This window comes from Lobosporangium transversale, assembly GCF_002105155.1.
Source record: "Lobosporangium transversale strain NRRL 3116 chromosome Unknown BCR41scaffold_1, whole genome shotgun sequence".
Taxonomy (NCBI): Eukaryota; Fungi; Mortierellomycota; class Mortierellomycetes; order Mortierellales; family Mortierellaceae; genus Lobosporangium; species Lobosporangium transversale.
The window spans coordinates 288,115-309,697 of NW_019028979.1; the positions used below are offsets into that span (position 1 = coordinate 288,115).

The 21,583-nt window shown below is 40.8% G+C and overlaps 8 protein-coding genes across 8 annotated transcripts; 5 read left to right on the plus strand and 3 right to left on the minus strand.

Annotated features, from left to right (window-relative positions):
• Nucleotides 1–2: 2 nt before the first annotated feature.
• Nucleotides 3–2,054, plus strand: BCR41DRAFT_391119 (hypothetical protein; the record flags this gene model as incomplete). The annotated part of the gene is made up of 6 exons (XM_022028329.1): nucleotides 3–260; nucleotides 380–541; nucleotides 649–1,338; nucleotides 1,445–1,553; nucleotides 1,659–1,810; nucleotides 1,947–2,054. 6 exons carry the CDS (start codon nucleotides 3–5, stop codon nucleotides 2,052–2,054), a joined length of 1,479 nt encoding a protein of 492 aa, XP_021886347.1.
• A 132-nt stretch (nucleotides 2,055–2,186) lies between these two features.
• BCR41DRAFT_298050 (bola protein) lies at nucleotides 2,187–2,658 on the plus strand (the record flags this gene model as incomplete). The annotated part of the gene is made up of 2 exons (XM_022020476.1): nucleotides 2,187–2,388; nucleotides 2,507–2,658. 2 exons carry the CDS (start codon nucleotides 2,187–2,189, stop codon nucleotides 2,656–2,658), a joined length of 354 nt encoding a protein of 117 aa, XP_021886348.1.
• An 87-nt stretch (nucleotides 2,659–2,745) lies between these two features.
• Nucleotides 2,746–5,127, minus strand: BCR41DRAFT_343878 (hypothetical protein). The gene is made up of 3 exons (XM_022022376.1): nucleotides 5,009–5,127; nucleotides 4,404–4,777; nucleotides 2,746–3,847 (listed from the first exon to the last, which is right to left on the minus strand). Exons 2-3 carry the CDS (start codon nucleotides 4,713–4,715, stop codon nucleotides 3,032–3,034), a joined length of 1,128 nt encoding a protein of 375 aa, XP_021886349.1. The 5' UTR covers nucleotides 4,716–4,777; nucleotides 5,009–5,127; the 3' UTR covers nucleotides 2,746–3,031.
• A 109-nt stretch (nucleotides 5,128–5,236) lies between these two features.
• On the minus strand, nucleotides 5,237–8,116 carry BCR41DRAFT_343881 (hypothetical protein). Its single transcript, XM_022022377.1, has 3 exons — nucleotides 7,990–8,116; nucleotides 7,276–7,417; nucleotides 5,237–6,737 (listed from the first exon to the last, which is right to left on the minus strand). The coding sequence occupies exons 1-3, from the start codon at nucleotides 8,019–8,021 to the stop codon at nucleotides 5,376–5,378; spliced, it is 1,536 nt and encodes a 511-aa protein (XP_021886350.1). The 5' UTR covers nucleotides 8,022–8,116; the 3' UTR covers nucleotides 5,237–5,375.
• A 1,573-nt stretch (nucleotides 8,117–9,689) lies between these two features.
• Nucleotides 9,690–10,732, plus strand: BCR41DRAFT_417820 (hypothetical protein; the record flags this gene model as incomplete). Its single annotated transcript, XM_022029547.1, has 2 exons — nucleotides 9,690–10,492; nucleotides 10,724–10,732. The coding sequence occupies exons 1-2, from the start codon at nucleotides 9,719–9,721 to the stop codon at nucleotides 10,730–10,732; spliced, it is 783 nt and encodes a 260-aa protein (XP_021886351.1). The 5' UTR covers nucleotides 9,690–9,718.
• On the minus strand, nucleotides 10,694–15,719 carry BCR41DRAFT_379489 (SNF2 family N-terminal domain-domain-containing protein). Its single transcript, XM_022027220.1, has 13 exons — nucleotides 15,559–15,719; nucleotides 15,411–15,479; nucleotides 15,213–15,251; nucleotides 14,840–14,992; nucleotides 14,653–14,698; nucleotides 14,342–14,557; nucleotides 14,125–14,225; nucleotides 13,852–14,031; nucleotides 12,975–13,752; nucleotides 11,916–12,883; nucleotides 11,647–11,812; nucleotides 11,182–11,558; nucleotides 10,694–11,061 (listed from the first exon to the last, which is right to left on the minus strand). Exons 2-13 carry the CDS (start codon nucleotides 15,423–15,425, stop codon nucleotides 10,876–10,878), a joined length of 3,225 nt encoding a protein of 1,074 aa, XP_021886352.1. The 5' UTR covers nucleotides 15,426–15,479; nucleotides 15,559–15,719; the 3' UTR covers nucleotides 10,694–10,875.
• Nucleotides 15,720–16,623: 904 nt separating this feature from the next.
• Nucleotides 16,624–17,976, plus strand: BCR41DRAFT_343886 (Isy1-like splicing factor). The gene is made up of 6 exons (XM_022022378.1): nucleotides 16,624–16,676; nucleotides 16,784–16,953; nucleotides 17,062–17,174; nucleotides 17,280–17,397; nucleotides 17,512–17,634; nucleotides 17,760–17,976. The coding sequence occupies exons 1-6, from the start codon at nucleotides 16,651–16,653 to the stop codon at nucleotides 17,954–17,956; spliced, it is 747 nt and encodes a 248-aa protein (XP_021886353.1). The 5' UTR covers nucleotides 16,624–16,650; the 3' UTR covers nucleotides 17,957–17,976.
• Nucleotides 17,977–18,223: 247 nt separating this feature from the next.
• Nucleotides 18,224–20,982, plus strand: BCR41DRAFT_343889 (glucosidase II beta subunit-like-domain-containing protein). Its single transcript, XM_022022379.1, has 7 exons — nucleotides 18,224–18,415; nucleotides 18,515–18,637; nucleotides 18,719–19,060; nucleotides 19,146–19,745; nucleotides 19,850–20,009; nucleotides 20,099–20,164; nucleotides 20,266–20,982. Exons 1-7 carry the CDS (start codon nucleotides 18,316–18,318, stop codon nucleotides 20,624–20,626), a joined length of 1,752 nt encoding a protein of 583 aa, XP_021886354.1. The 5' UTR covers nucleotides 18,224–18,315; the 3' UTR covers nucleotides 20,627–20,982.
• The last annotated feature ends 601 nt before the right edge of the window (nucleotides 20,983–21,583 follow it).

Consider the following 21,583-nt stretch of genomic DNA (forward strand, 5'->3'; position numbering starts at 1 on the left):
AAATGACATGTCTCAGTCGGAAAGACAATAATCTGCTTAGAAAGCAAGAATGGCAACTCTTATTAGGGGCTAATAATGATATTGTAAATGCAGCAACAGCAACAATTCCACCTGTTGTTCCTGCAATATTCAAACAAGATACATTCCTAGTCAAAACACTGTTTTCAGAAGCGGAAAAGTACTATTTGATTTTGATTACAAACCTGAAGCAATGCTGGTTTGAAAAGATGCAAATTGAAGATATTCGACGGCGGTCCATGGTAACAAGTTTGAGGAAAAGATCTACTTTCTTTTTCCTAACCCTCAATCTCCTAAAATCTATTGTTGACTTCATTATCCTTTTTTTTTTTTTTTTTTTTTTTTTTTTTTCCAAGTGTAGAAAATAAAGAGTTTTGCTTATGAAGAAGATACTCAACTAGAAGCATTACTTTTATCACTCTCAGCCATCTTTAACAAGGTAGAGCAGCAGCAACAGCAAAATAATCAGCAGCAAGTCCCTGAGCTGGAACAACAGCGACGAATTGAAAAGCACTGTGAAAAAGTAAGGAAGCATAGTATCAAGTTTTATTTTTATTTTTATTTTTTTTTTTAAAAAAAAAAAAAAAAAAAAAAAAAAAAAAGCAATTACTAACTTTTAATGATACATAGTTATCACTTTTCGTTGGATTTAATTTTGGTTTGGCAAGCGTACAATGGGAATTCAAGTTGACGCCATTATTAATGGAAGCCACACCAGCCTCATTCAGTCCAGCAATAGGCACCAATGACGACAACAACAACAACAACAACAACAATTTGGATGATGACGAAGAGTTGCTATCCATATTTCCTAAATCCACTTCTAGAACTGGCGCTGGTACTGTCACTAGCTCTAAGCAGTTAGAGAAACGGACAAAAAGATTCTTAGAGGACAGTGACCTTGAAGACGCAACAAATAATGATATGATGGATGATGAGGATGAAGGTGAAGAGGAGGATGATGAAGAGGAAGGGGATGAAGATGACGCCGAAGGAGATTATGATTATCTAGACCGATATGATCGTGAGGGAAGAGATAGTATTGGAACTAGAGCCGAAAGTAGATCAATGAGACGTAAAAAAAAGAAACGAGTTGTCCAGGGAATGGCCGTGATGTTTGATCAGTTGGTGTTACCGCTGGTCTCAGTTTCCAATGCGTATCGACGTCAGATCAAGGCGTTAGAAATGGTGATCAAGTCAAAAGAGAATGAAGTTGTTGAAGCACTGGAGATGTTGGAGCAAAATGGGATAAATTATCATAACCGACGAAAGGCGACAGAACGTTATGATAAGCAAAAGACAGAAACCAAGTTAAAGGAGGTAAAAAAGACATTTGCATGTTTTAAAAAAGGATTGAACATAAATATTGACAGTTATTGAGCGTTTTTTTTTTTTTTTTTTTTTTTTTTTTTTAAAAAAAAAATAGGATCTCGAAAAACTCATAAGGCCTGATCTCTTCACGCCGAGAGAACTGTTTTCAGGGAAAAACATCCCTGAGTTATGTTCAATCGTGTCGGTCAACGCTGGCAAGCGAGGTAAAACGTGGAGATTTTCATCTGAAGTATCTTTTTTTTTTTTTTTTTTTTTTTTTTGATGGATTGATAAAGTTTTAATGTATTTTATCTTATTTGTACAAATAGATTCTCATCCATCATCTTTGGATAGTAGAGTTACTCTTCTTTCACAAGATCCTACTCTATTGACTCAAGCCATACGTGGAGCTCAAAAGAACAGTGGCACTACTGGCAGAGCAAGAGTTGGAGCCGCTGCTACATCTGGCACGGATGAAAAGGTAAAAAAAAGAAAAAAAAAAGAAAAAAAAAAAAACTATTCATTTTAAACAAAAAGATCTAATGCTACACTGTTTTACTGCTGAATGAAAATGACTGATATATTACTTTCCTCTCTTATCCATATTAAAATGATAGGCACTCAAAGAGGCTCAAGAGCTGGAACGTAGACGGGCACTTCAGGAACAGCTAGATAAAGAGAAAGTAGCAAAGGAACGGGCACATAAGAAAAAGAAGTTGTTTTAGATTTTTAAGCCACTCTTGCTCTCCGAGGGATCTGCATGCACCACTTTTTACTCTTTTATTCTTTGACTCCTCATTCACTCCTCACTCTTCACTCTCAGCTCTTTTCCTTCATTTCTTCCTTCATTCTCTACAATGACATTCCGAACGCTGATCCCATTGACTCGTCAGGTCGCATTCGCACCCTCCCGCCTCTTTTTCTCTACTTCGATTTCTCGCCTTAATAGTGTTGTGTCTGCAACTCCACCTGCAGCCTTGAATGAAGGCGAAAAACACATTTATACCAAGCTTTTTGAAAAGTTTCAACCAAGCAAACTAGTTGTTGAAGATATTTCTGGTACTAAAATATATATAAGCTATCCATACACTTTTTTTTTTTTTTTTTTTTTTTTTTTTTCCCTAGTAAATAATATTCCTAATCTACAACAAATTGGATGAATTCCTAATTTTCATAGGTGGTTGTGGATCCATGTACCAAGTTGAAGTGGTTAGTCCAGAGTTCAAGGGTTTGACCATGGTCAAGCAACACCGTCTTGTGAACGAGGCATTAAAGGAAGAAATTAAGGGCATGCATGGTATCCGTTTGACAACTAAGGCATCTACGTGAAACAGTAATGTCAGTAATATAATAAAGAGGAGGCTTTTTTTTTTTTTTTTTTTTTGAAAGCATCTTAGCATTTTTTTTTTTTTTTTTTTTTATGGACTACAATTGTCGAATGTCGTAGAGTAAGAAGGATTGCTATATCGGAAGTATTGACGAAAAGGAACCAGGAGGGAAAGAAAATCCAGTTATCATTGCCAGAACACAAAATTGAAAGTATGAAAGGAAAAAAAAAATGACATTGTGCATGAGAAAAAATAATAATAAAAAAAAATGACAAAAATCGGAATGACAAAACAAAAAATCATTTCGAGGGAGTTGAACAATTGAACAGCAGGGCGATTGGAGCTAGTAGTTTCTCTTTTTCGCCGGTACACAATCACTCCTCATCATCCTCCAAATGATCGCCACCGCCCATGTTCAGTCGCTTGTCTTTCTCCACCTCGAGTTGTCCATATAACAAATACAACGCCTTCTCATTTGATTCAGTAGTGCCTACAATCGTAAACATACGCTCGCCGGACTCGTCATGAGGCGTCTTGGCAATGGAAATACGCGATCCAGATAGACGGCGGATCTCCGAGATCTTGGATCCGCCTTTGCCAATGATGCATCCCACCATGTCTGCGGGGATCGAAATCTCCTGCGTCCGAAGGTTAGCATTGTTAGCAGGTGCGCCTCCGAAGGCTTCGGGACGATTGCGAGTGAAATCCGAGCCATTACCGGTACGAGATGTATAATTGGAGTTTGAAGAGCGTGATCCACCGCCGCCACCACCACCCGCAGAATTCATAGATCCATAGCCACCCATTCCAGGTCCACCGGCACCTACACGTGTTGTTGCCGAGGGGTTATACAGCACTGTGCCCTGACCACGCTCCCAATCGTCTACAAGACACTTGCCAATTTCATAGATAGCGATACGGATTGCATCAACCGTTCCTTGAACTTCAACCACACGCTCTGTGGACTGAGGCAACATTTCTTTGGAAGCAACCATGCGAGCCGAGGAAGTGTCCTGGATGTGCTTAATCTTGAGGCCCTGGCGGCCGATAATGGTGCCCATAAGGTTGTGTGAGATCAACAATCGAATTGATGATGTCTGAGCAACAGGTCGCAGAGGGTTAACTGGAGTTGTAGGAGGTGAAGAGGTGATAGGATTCTCAAGCAACGTCTGGGCGATGAGCGAGAAGGCCTAAATGAAAAAAAAAAAAAAAAAAAAAAAAAAAAAAAAGTGTAAGCGCATGGGATTTTTTTTTCTTAGTTCGTCTTAATAACACTATGAGAGCCCATAGATACTTTTTCTACAAAAAGAAAAAAAAAAAAAAAACCACACACTAATGAGGCTGCACACATCACACAAAAAATAACAAATGTAACGTGCAGCAGGGTCCTTCTCTTTTGATTCTGAACACAGGCATACACAAAAAAAACTTTTGTATGGTGGCTGTTATTTGTTGTTATTGTAAATGAGACCCACATACGTATTCCTTTTCCTAGTCCACGGAGCAATATCCCACACTATTCTGTTCATCTCTTGTGTTGTGCTAAATGGCATGGAATGAAAAGAGAAACGATGAAAGTGAAAGGAAAGAGAGCGGAAGGAAAAATGAAGAAGGAGATAAGACTTCTCATATCCTTAACCAACTCTTTTATAAAACCAAAATGGTAGAACTTAATCATAAGACAAAAAATAAATTCTCCATTAACCCATTAGGATAGGAGGTCAAAACATAGAGCTTATAATTTACCTTGGCAACACCTTCAATGGTGCCAGTAACAGTCAAGACGCGATCGTGAACACCCTGAACCACCTTGGAGACGCCAGCTTTGACACCAGTTTGGTCTCGAAGATCAGCCACATTTTTTCCTCCTTTACCAATGATGACTCCAGCTTCCTTTGTCGAGACTAAGGCACGCAAGGTTAGAGGAGCCTCTGCATCGAATCCCTCACCACCGTTGCCTTCGCCTCCATGATGCTGATCATCATGGTCATGGATATCATAGTCATTGTTACTGGTATTGACATTGTTGTTATTGATAGCGGAAGGTGCAGTAGCCATTTTTTTTTTTCTTGAAGTCTTAAACTTGACTTTTGAGTTGAGCAGTGTATGAGGAGGAGGGTCTATTATTAAATAAACAAGGTAAAGCGTGCGACAGAGAAGGACAGAAAACAAGCAGTTTATGTGAGTTACTTGTTATCGGGTGTGTGAGTATATGTGCGAAGAAGAGAATTGAGGGAGAGGAAAGGTAGAATGAGCACATCCACCACGTACGCGTGTCGTACTGCCTCTAAAAAAAATAAAATAAAATACATTAAAATAAATAAAATAACGATCAATTACTCAATTCATACAGATCGATGTGCGAGGAAAGAGAAAAGAAAGAGCGCGAGAAAGAGAAAGAGGGAGAGGGAGAAAGAGAGAGGAAAGGAGCGAAGAAAAAGAGTAATTTGTAGAGAATGAAGGAGAGAAGGGAGAGGTGAATGAAGTGATGAGAAGTAGCACGGATACTTGAAGTAGCGCGGTATCACGTGGTGAATGGACCCTTAATTATGTTGACAATTACAACGAAGTTTGTTTTGATGGCAACCTTCTTGGTTTTTATTTTTTATAATGAATATGGATCTATCGTACAATAGGATTGGATAATGCTCAGAAAAGTATACTAAAGGGGAGTCAGTATAATGAGTTGAGTTGGGCGTTAAGTTTTCTGTTCTTTTTTTACAAGAACATTTGGCCAGACTGGGTGGTAACAGTTGAAATCTTCTGAATGGCATTGATAAGGGCAGCAGTACGGAAGTCAGTGTTCTTGAGTGCAGCAGTGGCACGGGTCTCTTCGCAGGCACCAATCATGGTATCCTCAAGGCCAGAGTAGACGAGCTCATGCTCCTCAGCTCCGTGGATGACAGCGCGACGCTCCTGAGGGGTCAACTGGCGGCCAGCGTTCTCCTCAACCAAGGTCAAGAGCTTGTCCTTACCAGCCTCCTCCCACTTGCGGGACATACGGCCGAAACGGACGTGCGACAAGTTCTTGAGCCACTCAAAGTACGAGACAGTGACTCCTCCGGCGTTCAACAACAAGTCAGGAATGACGACCTTACCCTGGGCAACGAGGTAGTCATGCGCAGCAGGGGTGATGGGGCCGTTGGCGGCTTCACCAATGATCTTGGCCTTGATGTTCTTGACGTTTTTGAGGCCGATCTGACGCTCAAGGGCAGCAGGAATCAGGATATCGCACTCGCGTTCCAAAATCTTGATAGGGTCCTCGATCATTTCTGCACCATTGAAGCCACGGAACGATCCCTTCTCGCCACGGTACTTGAAGAGAGCCTCAACGTCGAGGCCGTTGGGATCATAAGCAGCAACATCGTGTTCACCAATACCAATGATCTTAGCACCGTTGTTGTGGAAGAACTTTGCAGCCCAGTAGCCGACGTTTCCAAAGCCTTGGACAATGATAGACTTGCCTGCGATCTCGCTGGTCAAGCCAGTCGCCTTCTGGATCTCTGGGAACTGCAAGAACTCACGGATACCATAGTAGACGCCCAGGCCGGTGGCCTCATTACGGCCGCGGACACCTCCCTGCGAAATAGGCTTGCCGGTGACGCACCCAGCAGCGTTGACATCCTGGGGATTGAACTGACGGTAAGTGTCCATGATCCAGGACATCTCGCGAGGGCCGGTTCCGACGTCAGGGGCAGGAACATCCACACCAGGTCCGATAAAGTTCTTCTGGCAGAGCTCCATAGTGTAGCGACGAGTGATGCGCTCGAGTTGAGCAGGGGTGAACTTCTTGGGGTCGAGCTTGACACCTCCCTTAGCACCTCCAAAAGGGACATCGACGACAGCGCACTTGTAGGTCATCAAGGAAGCCAAAGCCTCGACCTCCTCGAGGTCAACCTCATCCGAGAAACGGATACCTCCCTTGCAAGGGAGGCGATGACGAGAGTGCTGGGCACGGTAGCCCTCGACGATGATGTGGGTATCAGGATCGACTTCGACTGGGAACTTGACGCTTAAGACCGAGTCAACAGCCCTGATGCCAGTCAAGGTCTTTTCAGGGACACCGCTGATCTTGGCAGCCTATATCAATCATGATGTTATAGATATGTAGCACATGTTAGTTAATATAGTACGTAATGACTAATAGATAATCGTGGGCTTTAAAGTTACTCAAGGGCAAACAAGTTAGAACAAATCAAGGAATGAAAGGGATTCAAGAGCATCGGGATAACTATGTTTTCTTGTTTGTCCATGCATTCTTAATGCACTCTGAGAAATCCTATCGGGTGATTGGCTCTTGCCCGCTCAATCCTAATCTCCAACCCGACGATCATTAATTGATACACAACAACAAACAAAATAAGATTATAAAAATAAAAATAAGAAATAAAAAAAGAGTCCCAAGTGCCGATCCTTTCCATCTGTATTTGTGTTACGGCTGTGTAAGGTTCGTAAGATCAGATCCATCCTGTAGTGCACATCTCTCGGGTCATTCCGTCTTTTCTCTATCTTGCTTTTGTACCCAATGGAACATTTTTGGCCCAGAGTAATGGGACTTTTAAGCCGGAAAAAGTCGCGAATAGAAAAATTAATGTACACAGGAAAGATAGGAACTTACGCGATCATAGAAAGTCTCGACAGAGCCCAGGAAACCAGGCTCGTGATCCTCACAGGCCGCGTTTGTGACATGGGTACTCAAGAAGCGGGCAGCGGGAACGGCAACAGAGGCACGGTGAAGGCGGATAGCTGAGGCAAGAGAGCTAGAGGGAATGAGGTTGCTTTTGATGTTAGCGTGAAAAAGGACAAAAACAGCCCACGAAATACACGAAATAAGATTTGTTTTTGTCGATCATTAATCAATCACAAAAATAACCAGTCAGGAATTCTCAATTCTCCAGTTGTTCAATTATTCCAAAAAGAGACACGAGCTCATTTGGTGACATGATCCTGATGACTGAAATGAGTTTCCGCAAAAAAAAAAAAAAAAAAGAAAAAAAAGAGGCGCAGGTCCTATCCTATCTTTCCTATCCTTCTATTCATTCATTTGCTCTTCTCTTAATGATAACGAGTCGCATGCAAAGTAAATCATAATGGGCACCGAGATTAAGGTCTATGGACTGGTTGTAAATTACATGTGTCCATTACATGCGAGGTTGAGTCCTTGAAGTGCCTATATCGTAGTTCCATCGCTCCATTGTCCGAGTGCCCCATTGCACATAGCCCCATTTCCCATTGCTCCATCCCTCCATTGTCCACTTTCCATTGTCCCATATGCTGATATGATTAATATGTATGAATCTTATCCATTGATATGTCATGGTTAGAAACTTACCCTGGAGTTCTGCGAAGAAGAGCTACAACCATTGTAGGGAAAGTGAAATTGAAGAAGAAAAGGCTAGGGTTAAACAGCGAAGAAGGGCAGGGCGGAAAGGTGAAGAAGGTGAAGAAGGTGAAGAAGGAGAGGAAGAAAAGAAGGAGGACATTTGAGTTGGAGCTATTATATTTATAAATGATCCAATATACTTTTTTGAATAAACAGTTTGTATTGAACTTGACTTGATCTGGCCTTGATCTGGCTTGGTCTGCCCTGTTACACATTGCTCGCGACGGATCGGATCCCTCATCTATCAATGCCCGTTGACCACACGAGCGTGTTTTTGTGTTTTGTGCTCATATATCAACTCTTATTTGTTACTTTTCTATCAGCTACCGTACTTCCGTATTCCCCTTCCCATCACTTTGCACTCTCAAGATGATATCCTTGACCCCTTTTCAATCCATGTCTCCGAGTCTGTTGACCACAGATGGACATGTTGTTGTTACGCTTTTTTTATTACTTTTATTTTTTTTTTATTGTATTTTTATTCTGTCAGGTTGCCCCAATTTTTTTTTTTTTCTTTTTGCCATCGCCGTGTTGGTATGGACAATATCGTAAGGCTCAAATATTTCTTTCCCTTTTCCTTGGGCTTTGCGCACTTTTTTTTTTTTTTTTTTTCCGCTTTGATGAATAAAGGTGACCCGTAATCGCAACACCCATAACTATGCTTATAGCATGTTGGAATGATTTGGTTGAAACGAAATCACACATTCCTTTAGATTTCACTATGGCTTTGTATAAATGACACGTTTAGATTTTTTATCCATATCAGAAACAAAAGATCCATCTATCACTTTCCTTGTGTCATGTAAGCTCTGATGCAACGAAACACATGTTAGATGATCGGTCTTCTTTATTATTATTCCTCTCGTCAAAATTCCCACGCTGGTCTCCCATTTGGAAGGTGATGAGGTCAATTCCTCTAAGCTGCATGCTTCAACAATTTCTTTTTATACCGTTACAAAGCTCGTGAAACGATTATTGCTATTTTACAACTAATAATGTGGCGAACAAGCAAGATCCAATAACGATTATCCAAATTCCACACTTGTGGTTGGCTCTCTGTAACTCTGCCGGCAGCCTGGAAGTTGGATCGCTGCATTGTGATCACTGTTTCATCCAATCAAATAGCCCTTCATCTTGATATTCTGGACACGAGATATACCCATCACCGTATGCAATGGCTCCATTGGTGGCCCGCAATCCAAAAATGAAAAATGAAGAATGAATATTAAACAATAAATGATGAATAATAGGAATTACAGCCTTTTTTTACGTGGTGTATCGTAAGGCAGATCCAGAGTAAATGTGTATCTTTTTTTTTTTTTTTTCCTTCAAGAAGGACACAAAGTGCTGGCGCAGAAGAAGGGGAGCAACGTAAATAGGTTTGTCCTCTTGGACCAGTTCGTTCTCACGAATACAAATTCAGGAATACGGAACGACAAATTGGCTTAGTTTTGTACAACTGGACAAGGAAAAGGTCATGAAAGTAAGGCTGTGGCCTGTAAAAGGGGGTTTCCCTTGAGGATATTTTTCGGACTCATAATCTTGAGACGCCTATGTCTCCAAAACTCACTCCTACATTTCCCCTTAATGGGAAAGTGAAATTGAAAAAAAATAAGCCCTTTGTTTTTCTTTTCGTCACTCTAAACAAACTCTACTAACTTTCTATCATATCATAAACATGGATGCTACCATTGCTACAAAAGCCATTCAAGAACTCTACACGAGTTACCGTGCTGCAGAACGCGCTTGGATCAATTCGATTTCCACTTCAGAGTCCCATGCATCATCTGCTGCTATACAGGATTGCTCACTTCACTATGGAGAGTTAGCCTTTGTCCTTGCAGGTCTCAAACCATGCGTCTTGGTTCAAATGCCTACATCCGAACTGACCCAAAGCTTGTATCATCAGGTCCTGGAGTCGTACTGGCTAAAATTAGATGTTTACAAACTTCATCAACAACAAAAACAACAACAACAACAGCCTCAGCAGCATCTGCATAGACCATTTTCATTAGGACTAGATTGTCGATTGATCACCCGAAATATCTGTTCTCCTGAAATGTCACTCCAAGGCTGTGTCCTCATCTGGTCCAACCAGACGATCCAATCCCATCCGCAAACTGCAATCATCCAACACGCCATCCATCAACTCTTTTCTTCTCCTTCTCTCTCTTCAGATAATGCCACAAATGTTATTTCTGACCATGATTTAGCCATTATGCTCGATATTCCTGGTAGACTTCCAGAGAACTCTCTCGAGATCCAAAACATGATAGAAGTCTCGTACTGGGACCAAAAAGACGAAAACTATAGGACTATGAGCAGCAGTCATAGCAATCAAAACAACAATAGTCATACAGAGGCCAATGATGACGAGCAAATTAAATCAACAGCCTCTTCTTCGCCAATACTCTTGACAGCGTTCGCTGCTCAGCCTGATCAGATACCCGCAGTACAAGCCCATTTTCAAAAATATAAAAACACTGTCAGCAGCGTGTTTGGAATAAAACTAAAGCTACATATTCAAGCCATGGCGGACATGGCCTAATTCAATTTTTTTTTTTATCTATTTTAAAAAGAACAACAACCGCTATGTATTATTTGTATTGAAGAGAAAATAGTTTTTTTTTTTTTTTTTTTTTTTTTTTTTTTTCGTAGATTTTTTTCCTTCTATTAACTCAAGTACAAGTAGTTATAATCAGAGAGTGAGAAAATGAATGAGTAGTCGCAGTTAGCGACGGCAAGATCCATCCAGTACAAAGAAAGAGACTATAAATGAAGGAAGGAAAAGAAAAAAGAAAAAAAGCATATAACCTTGGAAGGGACTTGTCTCATCTATTTTCGCCTACTCGAACGCGAACTTGAGCTTTCTGGTGATCCCTTGCGAGATGCCTTCCCTGAAACTGCTGGGGATCCCTTTCTGGATGTTGCAGGCGAGGCTTTGAGAGATGACGCTGGTGATGCTCTGCTCGATGATGTTGCTCCTCCTTTCGTCTTTTTAACAGGCGTTTCTTCTTTCTTCTACACATATTTAGACAAGAATACACAATGGTATAATTATAATAATAAAAAAGTCAATGGTTAATACCAAACTAAACCCAGACATCAGGAAACATAGCTCCAGCTCTTCCAAGTCCTTACCACTCCCTTGACAGGCTCGTCTGGTTTCTCGTCCGAGATTAAACATTTAATGAGATAAGCACATCGTCTCTGTAGCTCCAAGGGTGTGCGACTCTTTAGGAACCAATCGAATCTGAACAAAGGACTCTTACGAATCTCATCCCTAATTTTGTCATATACATCGTCTGTGCCATACCCAAGACGCTCAAGTTGAATGATCAAAAACCGATCCTCTTCTTCCGTATAGTTCCTGGTCTTCGTTTGATTATATGCGATCTTAAGCTGCTGCAACGGGACCCGATGACGATGAACCACTGCACTAAGTTGATCCTGAATATCAGACTGGCGTTGAAGCTTGCTCTCACCCTTTTCAATAGCAGTAATAATACGTTCATAATCTACAGGCACAAGTGAGGCAGAAGTCAGATATTTTCAGATTCGACTACATTAAACAAACAAATAAACAAGTCTTGAAGTTCATCGTACCTGCAATTTCAGTATAACGTTTCCAAAAAACTTTTGAATAGGCCTTGACTTCTTGAAGCGTCTTTCCTTCAATTTCAGTTGTAATGTCAGCGAGATTACTACGCCCATACTTTTCACATGCTTTGTAGAATGAGATAAAATCACGTTTGCTCCAATTTTCAAAGCCCTACAGACAAAGGAACAGTGAGCGTGGAATGGTAAAGAGTTACATTTTTGTACTTTCATTCGAGCGTAAAAGCATACAAATTGAAGTAAAGTAGGGCCCTTACCGACTGTAAAAGTTCTTCTTTTTCAGCAATCTCCTCCTCAGTTAAAGGCTCAGCAGCGTCAATCAATGCCTGCTCATTCTGCTGCTGTTCCTCGAGTTCTTCCTCTGTCATATTGGCCGCCTCACTTCCAACGGCCTTTGGAACGCGATATCCGATCGACTTGCGATAAAACAGCACTTCCTTCTCCTGTAACTCGTGGAGACGAGCAGGATAGAATTGAAAGTCCTGGATATTGAGTGCTTTAGGGGGTCGAGGCGCTTTTGTCGATGGAGCCTTTGGAGCAACACGCAATGCATCTCTATAGTAATCATCTACTGCATAGTTGGCCTTGCGCTCACGTTTCGCAGGCGTAATCCACAGCAAGCTTCCATCGGCCTTTCTCTTGTTACTCCAGTCTTCGCCTTGCCAATCGTATGCACTTCCTTCTGCATTAGTGAATTTTGCTAAATCCTCGATTCCGAGGTTTGAATATTTTTGATTTAGCTCTGCTGTCTTTTCCTCTCCGCGACGGAGGATCTGCTCAATATCAGGATCGTAAAAGTTATCCGTCGTGCTCTTAAACACATCTGCAGCTCCATGTTGAATCATTGTCAACAACTCATCCTTATTGGCAGTCTTCTGCTGCTGAGTCATGCGTCCTTGCTGAATGACAAGTTGATCCAATCGTAGTTTTTGCGCTGCTCGCTCCAATACTTTCTCCTCAATACCATTTTCCGTCACAAATCTAAAGACATACACCTGTTTCTTCTGGCCAATACGATGAGCACGATCCTGGGCCTGCAGATCAACCTGAGGATTCCAATCACTGTCATAAAGAACAACAATGTCGGCAGTAACCAAGTTGATACCGAGACCACCAGCACGAGTTGTAAGTAGGAAAATAAACTTTGAGCTATTGGGCTTGTTATATTCATCAATAGCAGTGACACGATCCTCATGGTTGGTTTGGCCATCAATACGACAATACTCTATGGAAAAGTACAAATACAGGCTCTATAAGTTGATTGAACATGTACAAACCATGTGCAAAAACTTTAAATATATATGATAGAAACATACCATATCCACGGAAGACGCAATAATCCTCCAAGATATCGAGGACGCGACTCATCTGACTGAAGAGAAGCACGCGGGAACCTTGCTCTTTCATGCGTTTAAGTAGTTTGTCCAATACAATCATCTTTCCTGCATTGTCAATAATGTGTTGATCGGTGGTATAAGGAGGCCCTGGCTCTGCGCCATCAAAAAGGTATGGGTGATTACAGCACTTGCGCAATTGCATGACGATATTCAAGAGCCTGGTCTTTCCCTCTCTCTTATTGGCACCTGCTCCATTGACAGCATCAATATCCTTCTCTAAAATTCTCTGATACCACTTGCGCTGCATTGGCGTTAGACCAACGTAGAGGTTGATTTCTTTCTTGGGCAACAAGCTCTTCTCAACATCGGATTTGATACGACGCAGCAAGAAGGGCCGCAACACCTTATGCAACTGCTGGACAACCTTATCCTGGTCTCCCCCTTGGGTCTCAAACCAAGCATCAAAGTCCTCTGCTGAGCTGAAAACATCTGGCAACAAAAAGTTAAGAAGTGCCCAAAGCTCATGAAGATTGTTTTGCAAAGGTGTCCCTGTAATCAAAAGTCGATTTCTTGAGTTGAAGGTGCGAATGATCTGTGATAACTGCGAGTTTTCGTTTTTGATGCGATGGGCCTCATCAATGACAATATACTGCCAGGCAAACTTCTTCAAATGTGTCTTCTCCAATAAGCAGATGTCATATGACGTCAAGCAAACATCAAACTTTTGTGTAAGCAAGCGTGACTGAATCATAGCAGCCTAAAGTAGTAATACAATAGGTGAAGTTAGCGTGAGTGTCCGGTATTTCTTCATACAATTTCATATGAATGTATTTTGGCTGTAATGAAAGTTCCTTACACGTTCGTCCTTGTTAGCATGTAGCAAAAAGACATTTGAATCCGGGAGCCACTTATTAAATTCACTCTTCCAATTGTAAAGGGTTGACTTCGGCACAATGACCAGGTGTGGTCCCGCAATACCCTCAATATGCTTTAGATATCCAAGAAACGAGATTGTTTGTAACGTTTTGCCCAGACCCTATAGAATAGCAAAGGATTCATAATTCATGCTTAGTAAGGCTACACTTTTTATAAAACCTGATGGAGACTTATTGCCTTCGGTAACAGTTACCATCTCATCCGCTAGAATTCCATTGATACCGTTCTTGAAAAGTGAGATCATCCAGTTAAGTCCTTGGATCTGATAATCCCGCAACGTACCGTTCTTGATGTCTATATGCCAAGGGCCGAGGTTAAACAAAAAAAAGAAATATGAACGAGTATGATTATGTGAGCGACGATGTAGATGGGCCATAATGATAGCCTTAAATGCAATTAAGGTACATTACATGCAGGTGATTCCGTGAACACAAATGAACTATCATCGTTCTCATTTTCTTCATCTTTTAACAGCTCCTGATCTTCCTCCTTCTCGGTCTTGCGACCAGCACGAGATCCCTTGGGAGCTTTGACTTTCTCCTTGTATTCTTCGCCTCGCTCTACCAACAGCTTGGCAAACTCGGGGTCCTTCGCCTTCTTCAAATCAATGAAATGTTTAAAAAGTTCTACAGGGACGTAATTCAAATATCTGTTAGATCATAAGCCCACGATAATGAATGAAATATGAGTTTCAACAGAGGTACATTGCGCTTTAATGTACCTGTCTGCCCAAGGAGGTAAGAAATACGATTGGAGGTATCTACGAGCTATATTTTCGCCAGATCGGAGCGCACCAGACTGAATTGTTAGTTCAAGATCAGACCATATATCATCAAGTCCAGATTAACTGTTGGTTAAAGGGAAATTGGATATAGAAGATCTAGTTGCTTTGTGTGTGTATTTTTTACCTTGGCCTTGTCCATCTCGACAATGTCCTTCTCAAAGTTCTCTTTCTGTTGCTGGATCAATGCACGATCCTGTTCACGCTGCAACTTGCGCTCTGCCTTCAGGAGCTTATCCTGATCCTTCTTTGTAAGTTTCTCTTCTGGCTTCTCATCTGGCTATATTTGTAGTGAGACCATTTTCGATTATAGGATTAAAGAAAAGAAAAAAATTTAAGAAAAGAAAAGAGGACAAAACACATTTTACATACATTAGGTGGAGCAAGGATGCAAGTGTGACATGACGCATGCTTATACAATATTGGGTTCAAAATGATAGACATATAACCCTGAAGGTTGCTAATGACGCGTTGATGCTTAAATTCATATATTGACTTACATTATGCATGGTCTCGTCTTCAGACATATGCTCGGCAATCTAAAATTAAACAATCGCAAAAAAAAAAGTAAATTGCAAGTTAGATAACACTGCCGAAATTACTGGCTGTTTATTATTATCGCTGTGGTTTATTTTATTGCCCTCTGCCAGGATAAAGCCATGCATACGGCTGTGGCAAAAAGGTAAAAAGCGCCATACCTCTTCATTGTTCATTGTGAATGACGGAATGAATGACAGAAGGGGGAAGTCGTTTCTATTTCTGTAAGCCTAGTTTTGAAAGTGAAAACTGATGAGCAAGCTTATCTCTGCCCTGCTCTGTTTTGTCAAATGTAAATGGTATTCAAGGAGGGAACGCGTTTTAGAGCTTATTCCCGATTAAAGCCTCCACATACAAGCAAGTGGAGGCGCAAGTTTGCTGGACACAGAAGGTCAGATACAATCGAAAATCAATGAAATACTAGGTGCAGTGAGTAGAAAATAAAAGGAAGTAACTGAAAGGAAAAAAAAAAAAAATGCTGCTATTTTATAAGGTAGAGAGGTATGTTCCGATGAAAAGAACAATGGTGTCTTTCGTTTGTGATGTGTACAGGATGAGATGGGTGATGGTACTCGACAAAGAAAAAGAGAAGAAAGAGGCGAGTAAAAAATAAAATAAAAAATAAATCAAAAAAGTAACTGCACATACAAGCCACCAGGCAATATTAGATACTCTTCTTTCTTTATCTCCATAAACTAATTTTTTTTGACAGTTTGAAGTTTTATTTGTAAACAGAACTTAATAAAAGTTCAAGTGATACTTGGGGAACAAAGGAAAAAACATCTATTACGCCAGATCTCTTAGCAAGATGTTCTTTTTTTTTTTTTCCTAGGACACAGACGCGTCCTAGGGAAAATACTACGCGACGCGTCTCCTACGGATAGCACAGCCTCCTATATCAATAGCATATAGTATGTAGAAGATCTTGCCTGAGAGGCAGATCGGACTAGTAATATATATTATATGTCTGTCCTGGTAGCCCTTCGAGGTGTCTGGTAAGAATACTTTGTATCTGTGTTTTTTATTTCTCAACATTTAACGCACAATTCTCTTCGAGACCTTGCGTAGATCGTGCCTTCTATTTTTGGAAAGTGGTGGTTTTCTAGACAATGCCTTTGAATATTTACTAGTCCCTCGTGCTTCAAGAGCTTTGGCATAGTAAATATTCTCAAAAACAGCTTACTGGGACTAGTCAGATAGCTCCTGTGGGGTTTGCTCCTTTTTGCTCTCAAGAAGAAAAGACAGAAGCTATAGGAAATGACGAAAAAATGGTGGCAAACTCAGACATTTTAGAAAAAAATAGTCGTCACATCATGTGACAAAGAACTCCTCTATTCTAATTCTCTTAATACCTTTACAATAACTAACTAGCTAACCAACCTAAACTAATAGTCGACAACCATGGCCAGAAATGAAGAAAAAGCTCAGTATGGAAAGAGACCGACGTTTTTTAAAAGCACTATGCATACATCGTGCCAGCACAACTGATCAATTTATTTTTCTTTCATGCTTATGTCAAACATGATTCATGCAGATCTATGCTTTATCGCTTTCGCGAAGCAAAGAATGCAGAGCTAGGAGGATCAAAGAAACCAGAGCGGAGACCTTTTCGCATCACTGAAGTGTCATCCCTGACAGAAGCAGAAAAATGGCGTCGTAATGTTATTGGTGACATTTCTAGAAAGGTGTCCAAAATTCAGGATCGTAGGTGGAAGAAAAAAAAAGCTTTGTCGACCCATTTCTTTATACATATGAAGGATAAAACGCCTATGCCTTCGTCAATTGACCTTTATTTTCTCGTGTCTTTAATAGCTGGTTTGTCTGATTTCCAAATCAGAGACTTGAACGACGAGATCAATAAATTAATGCGTGAAAAATATCGATGGGAGCAACAAATCAAAGACTTGGGAGGCGTGGATTACAGGGTATCTTTCAAAATTGGGGAAGCCAACAATGGTCCATAAAATCGTTCTTTTGGGAGAATGAAAAATCCCGAGGTTAACACATCCTCAAATGCTTATAACGAATAGATCACGGGACCAAAGACATTGGATGCTCAAGGCAAAGAGGTTCCTGGCGCCCGTGGATACAAGTATTTTGGGCGCGCTAAGGATCTACCAGGAGTTAAGGAGCTTTTCCAACCTAAACGTAGGCCGCATAAAACATTTTGAAAAGCTATTGCTATTACTATATAAGAGAAAAAGAAGTGATACTGCTACTTAATTAATTAAGCAATATCTGATTCTTCCACTCGTCTATTAGCGTTGACACTCAAAGAGAAAACTAGAGCAGAGCTATACCGCCATATCGACGCAGATTACTACGGATATAGAGACGAAGAAGACGGGACACTCTTGGAATTTGAGGAGGAACAGGAAGAGATTGGTATGATTCCTTTCATTGTTCTGCCATTTGAAAGAAAAAAGAGGAAATTGAGACGTGTATCCGTCTACAGATTGTGATCTTTCTCTTACCTTTTTTTTTTTTTTTTTTTTTTTTTTTTTTTTTAGCCATGAAAAAAGCTCTCGAGGATGCAGATGAAGACGCTGGAAGCAAGATGGATGTGGATAGTCAGACAGAGAGGACAAAACCACTTGGTCGTTTATATGTCCCGTCTCAGAAGGAAGTTGAGGAGTACCTTGTTAAGAGGAGGAAGCAAGCCATTATGGATCGCTTTGTCAACGACGATGTTGTCCAGAGCGCATGATTATAAAGAAGAACTCGTGCATTGTACTTTATAATATTCAATAAAAAAGAATCAAAAGGAAAAGCATCGCACAGGAAAAAAAGAGGATGTAATATCAAATTATATTTATGGCTATATGAGCATATGTTGGAGCAGTTTTTTATCAAAGCAATCTTTTCTTGCCTTGCTTGCGTGCAAGCACTTTATTCGATCCTGCAGGCGCAACCAGAAAAGCGGTCACCAAGAAACTCATCTAACTATGTGTTCCCTCTCATTCAAGAGTACCTCTCTCAATTCAACAACATTCATCCTCATCTTGCTTACACCTTCTCTACCCTTCGCACCTTTATTTATCTACCGCTTTTTATTTTTTCTGTAATATGAGAACATCTGTATGTCTACCTGCCTTTATAACCCTTGCCCTGAGTGTGGCCATCGCGAAGGCCACTGTCGAGCCTATCCGTGGGGTTTCACCTTCTAGTAAATTTTAATCTTTTCCAGCTCTTTGCTCGTAAATAAAAGAAAAAGTAAAAAAGGGGAGACTGATAATTGATCCGAGCTTTGAAATAAATTAATTAGATGCCGATCGATACGTTCCTGATAAAAATGGACAATGGAAATGCCAGGATGGATTGAAAACAATTCCTTTTTCGGCCATTAATGATGACTATTGCGACTGTCAAGACGGTTCAGACGAGCCTGGTAAGTGAAGAGGACCTCTACTTTATTTTATTTTTTTTATTTTTTTACACTCACTCTTTTGCTTTTTCTTCACCTTCTTAGGCACATCTGCCTGTGGGACATGGCCCTTTTACTGTAAAAACATTGGCCATGTGGGTAATGAGATCAAGTCATCCCGAGTAAACGATGGTGTCTGTGATCCAGAATGCTGCGATGGCAGTGACGAAAGCGATGGTCAAATTCATTGTCCTAATATCTGTGAAGAAGTCGGCACTCGTGCTAGAGAGGAGCAGGAAAGGATTCAGAAGATCCGTCGAAATGGAAGCCGGCTAAGGAGACAGTACATTCAACGCGGAAAAAACATCAAACAGAAAATGATGAAGGATTTGAGAGATCTGAAGTCTAAAACAAAGCAGTTAGAAAACCAGACAGCTGCTGCGAAAAGTGAGTCTTACTTTATTTATTTTGAAATTACTCAGTGATGAATGAGTATCTTATACTCCAATATCTTTGTACTCCTGCGAAAAAGAAAAACTAGAGGCCGCCAATGAGAAACAAGAAGCGTATTTCGAAGGGTCAAAGAAAGAACGTGAAGCTACCCGCAAAACTCAATTGGTGTCGTTCATCAAGGAACAGAAAGTACGTCTAAAGCGTGCTCATGAGAGCAGGGAATTACTCTTTAACACTTTGAAAACCCTCAAGGAAAATCACAATAAGAATTACCACGATCTCATCGTCAAGGACACAGTCGCTGGATTCGATGAATACATTACAGGTCAGGGAGAGGATTGGATGAGCACAATTTATGCAGGGGACAAGGACGGTGATAATGACAACAACAGCGATGAAGTTGCTATTGAAGGCTCCTCGGACAGTCATTTCAAAGCACTGGTGGAAGAAACAAACATCATTTTGCGAGAAATCGGCTCCTTGTTCGATCTGCTCGATAGTATGCGACTTGATTATAACAAGGAATATAATGATGAGGCGGTCCTGGCAGCTGTCAAGGTTACTGAGGATTTTGAAGCCATTTGGAACCTGGATCGCCAAGAGTTCAAGGGCGAAGAGCCATTAGAGATCCCTGAGGAGGAGCAAGGAGACACTCCGGAGGCACTAAGGCTGAAAGAAGGTAAGGACAACAATCCGCATTAGCACGTTGGTCATTGACTGTTTTTTGGACTTGTCAATGTAGTTTACTATGTCTCGTAACAATGAAACCGTTCTTTTTAATAGAAGTGACTTTGGCACAAGAGGAATATGATACGGTATCAAACGAGGAACGAGAAGTGAGCGAACGTATCACCGATATCGAGAAAAAAATGAAGATGGACTTTGGTCCAGATGAGACTTTTGCTGAGCTTCTAGACCAATGTTTCGAATATAAGGATATTGAGTACGTTTGTGGCACACTTCACTTCATTGGTATGCATCGATTATTGAATTGTCTTGTGAAATCTCAACTTTTTTATTTTTATCTCTTAGGTACATCTACTCAATCTGTCTTTATGGTGGTGCACACCAAAAATCATCTACGACAACCTCTCTTGGGTAAAGCAACGCTTTTTTTTTTCTCACTATGAATTAGATATCTATGAGGTAACCACGAACTTTATCCTTTCTCATTTAAACTCTTCTTTTTATCTTATTAGCACATTCGCGGCATGGGATACTGAGACAGATGTTCCATACACTGTCCAGCATTATACGCGTGGCGACAAGTGCTGGAATGGGCCTGAACGCTCTGTTAGATTCGAGATGAACTGTGGTGAAACTAATGAGATCATCTCTGTATCAGAGCCAGCCAAGTGTGAATACTTAATCAAGTTTCAAACACCTGCTGTGTGTTCTCTATTGGCCGATGATGATGCTGATATCGATGATCAAACAAAAGGAGCAAATGAAGCACCTGTTGTCGCAGCACCGGGCTCTGTCAAGAACAAGGATAGCAAGAATAGTCTCAACACACATAAGGATAGCAAGGATGGTCCTAAAGCACATGATGAACTCTAGACAAAGACATCTATAATACACGTACAGCATAAAAAAAGACGTAGTGTTGCGAAAGAGAGCAAGACTGAGAAGACTATTTTTTTCGAAGTGAGATGAGACAGTCAGTTCTTGGGTTGGTGTTGCATTAAGAGAGAAATGGAATTGACTTTTTACTTATCAGATCAAAATGGCTCTTTGGATAATGAGCTTTTTTTTTGGGAGGGTCCCACTCCTATAGACTATAAACTGTACATGTACAAGTTTTTGGGACTAGATTTATACTAGGCTAAACTTCGTTTATCCATTTTAGTCTTGACCGTCGTTGAAATAAATCACAGCATAAAGTGTGAAAGAGCTCTGGCGGGACCTGAAATACGGGTGAGACACGGAATCCAGTTCATCATCACCACCAACCTCTCGCCCTCCGCCGTTTTTTTGGGGGAGATACTAGGATGAGTATCAGAGAAATAGAAAATGAACTGGGCAAAGGGCAAAAACATCGACGTATGGAAAATGAGCCGCTTTTCCCCTACTTCAAGAGCTTTTTGGAGGACGTCAAGTAGGATCATTGATTGTTCCGGCTGTCGTCTCCCAGTTTAGAACAAGCATCTTGTGTATCCTGTATGTATTTTGCTCTTTTTTTTTTTTTTTTTGCTCTCTTTTTTTCTTTCTTTACTTCTACGCGTTCATAATTATACTTTCCAAACAGCTTTGAACTCTTAGGAATGAAGCGAGGGCGAAGATAGCAAGGGGGGAGAAAGCAAGGGCAAAGACAAAAAAGATGATTAATAAAATAAAAAGTAGGGCGAATTCTTCACTTGCTCAAAGCTCTGTTTTGTTTTTCCTAAAGATTCTTGGACAATGTTCCATGAAGCCTTCAAGCCCACTATCTCTTTTACAGAGATTTTGTTTTGACTGAAGGCAATAGACTTGGTTTGATCCATGAGACGGACGATAGATGATGAAGATGAACGATAG

What these genes read in the sequence shown, in the direction of transcription:
- BCR41DRAFT_343878 (XM_022022376.1), bottom strand. Translation starts at nt 4,715, where the DNA reads ATGGCTACTGCACCTTCCGCTATCAATAACAACAATGTCAATACCAGT. An exon ending in CCATTGAAGGTGTTGCCAAG is followed by an intron (nt 3,848 to 4,403) that starts GTAAATTATAAG and finishes TTTTTCATTTAG; the next exon opens with GCCTTCTCGCTCATCGCCCA.
- BCR41DRAFT_379489 (XM_022027220.1), bottom strand. An exon ending in GAATTCTAGCGGATGAGATG is followed by an intron (nt 14,032 to 14,124) that starts GTAACTGTTACC and finishes GCTATTCTATAG; the next exon opens with GGTCTGGGCAAAACGTTACA. An exon ending in ATGCTAACAAGGACGAACGT is followed by an intron (nt 13,753 to 13,851) that starts GTAAGGAACTTT and finishes TTACTACTTTAG; the next exon opens with GCTGCTATGATTCAGTCACG.
- BCR41DRAFT_343889 (XM_022022379.1), top strand. Translation starts at nt 18,316, where the DNA reads ATGAGAACATCTGTATGTCTACCTGCCTTTATAACCCTTGCCCTGAGT. An exon ending in CCGTGGGGTTTCACCTTCTA is followed by an intron (nt 18,416 to 18,514) that starts GTAAATTTTAAT and finishes TAAATTAATTAG; the next exon opens with ATGCCGATCGATACGTTCCT. An exon ending in TTCGAATATAAGGATATTGA is followed by an intron (nt 20,010 to 20,098) that starts GTACGTTTGTGG and finishes TTTATCTCTTAG; the next exon opens with GTACATCTACTCAATCTGTC.
- BCR41DRAFT_343886 (XM_022022378.1), top strand. Translation starts at nt 16,651, where the DNA reads ATGGCCAGAAATGAAGAAAAAGCTCA. An exon ending in TGGGAGGCGTGGATTACAGG is followed by an intron (nt 17,175 to 17,279) that starts GTATCTTTCAAA and finishes TATAACGAATAG; the next exon opens with ATCACGGGACCAAAGACATT. An exon ending in GGAGCTTTTCCAACCTAAAC is followed by an intron (nt 17,398 to 17,511) that starts GTAGGCCGCATA and finishes CTCGTCTATTAG; the next exon opens with CGTTGACACTCAAAGAGAAA.
- BCR41DRAFT_343881 (XM_022022377.1), bottom strand. Translation starts at nt 8,021, where the DNA reads ATGGTTGTAGCTCTTCTTCGCAGAACTCCAGG. An exon ending in CTTCTTCGCAGAACTCCAGG is followed by an intron (nt 7,418 to 7,989) that starts GTAAGTTTCTAA and finishes CATTCCCTCTAG; the next exon opens with CTCTCTTGCCTCAGCTATCC. An exon ending in TCGAGACTTTCTATGATCGC is followed by an intron (nt 6,738 to 7,275) that starts GTAAGTTCCTAT and finishes TGATTGATATAG; the next exon opens with GCTGCCAAGATCAGCGGTGT.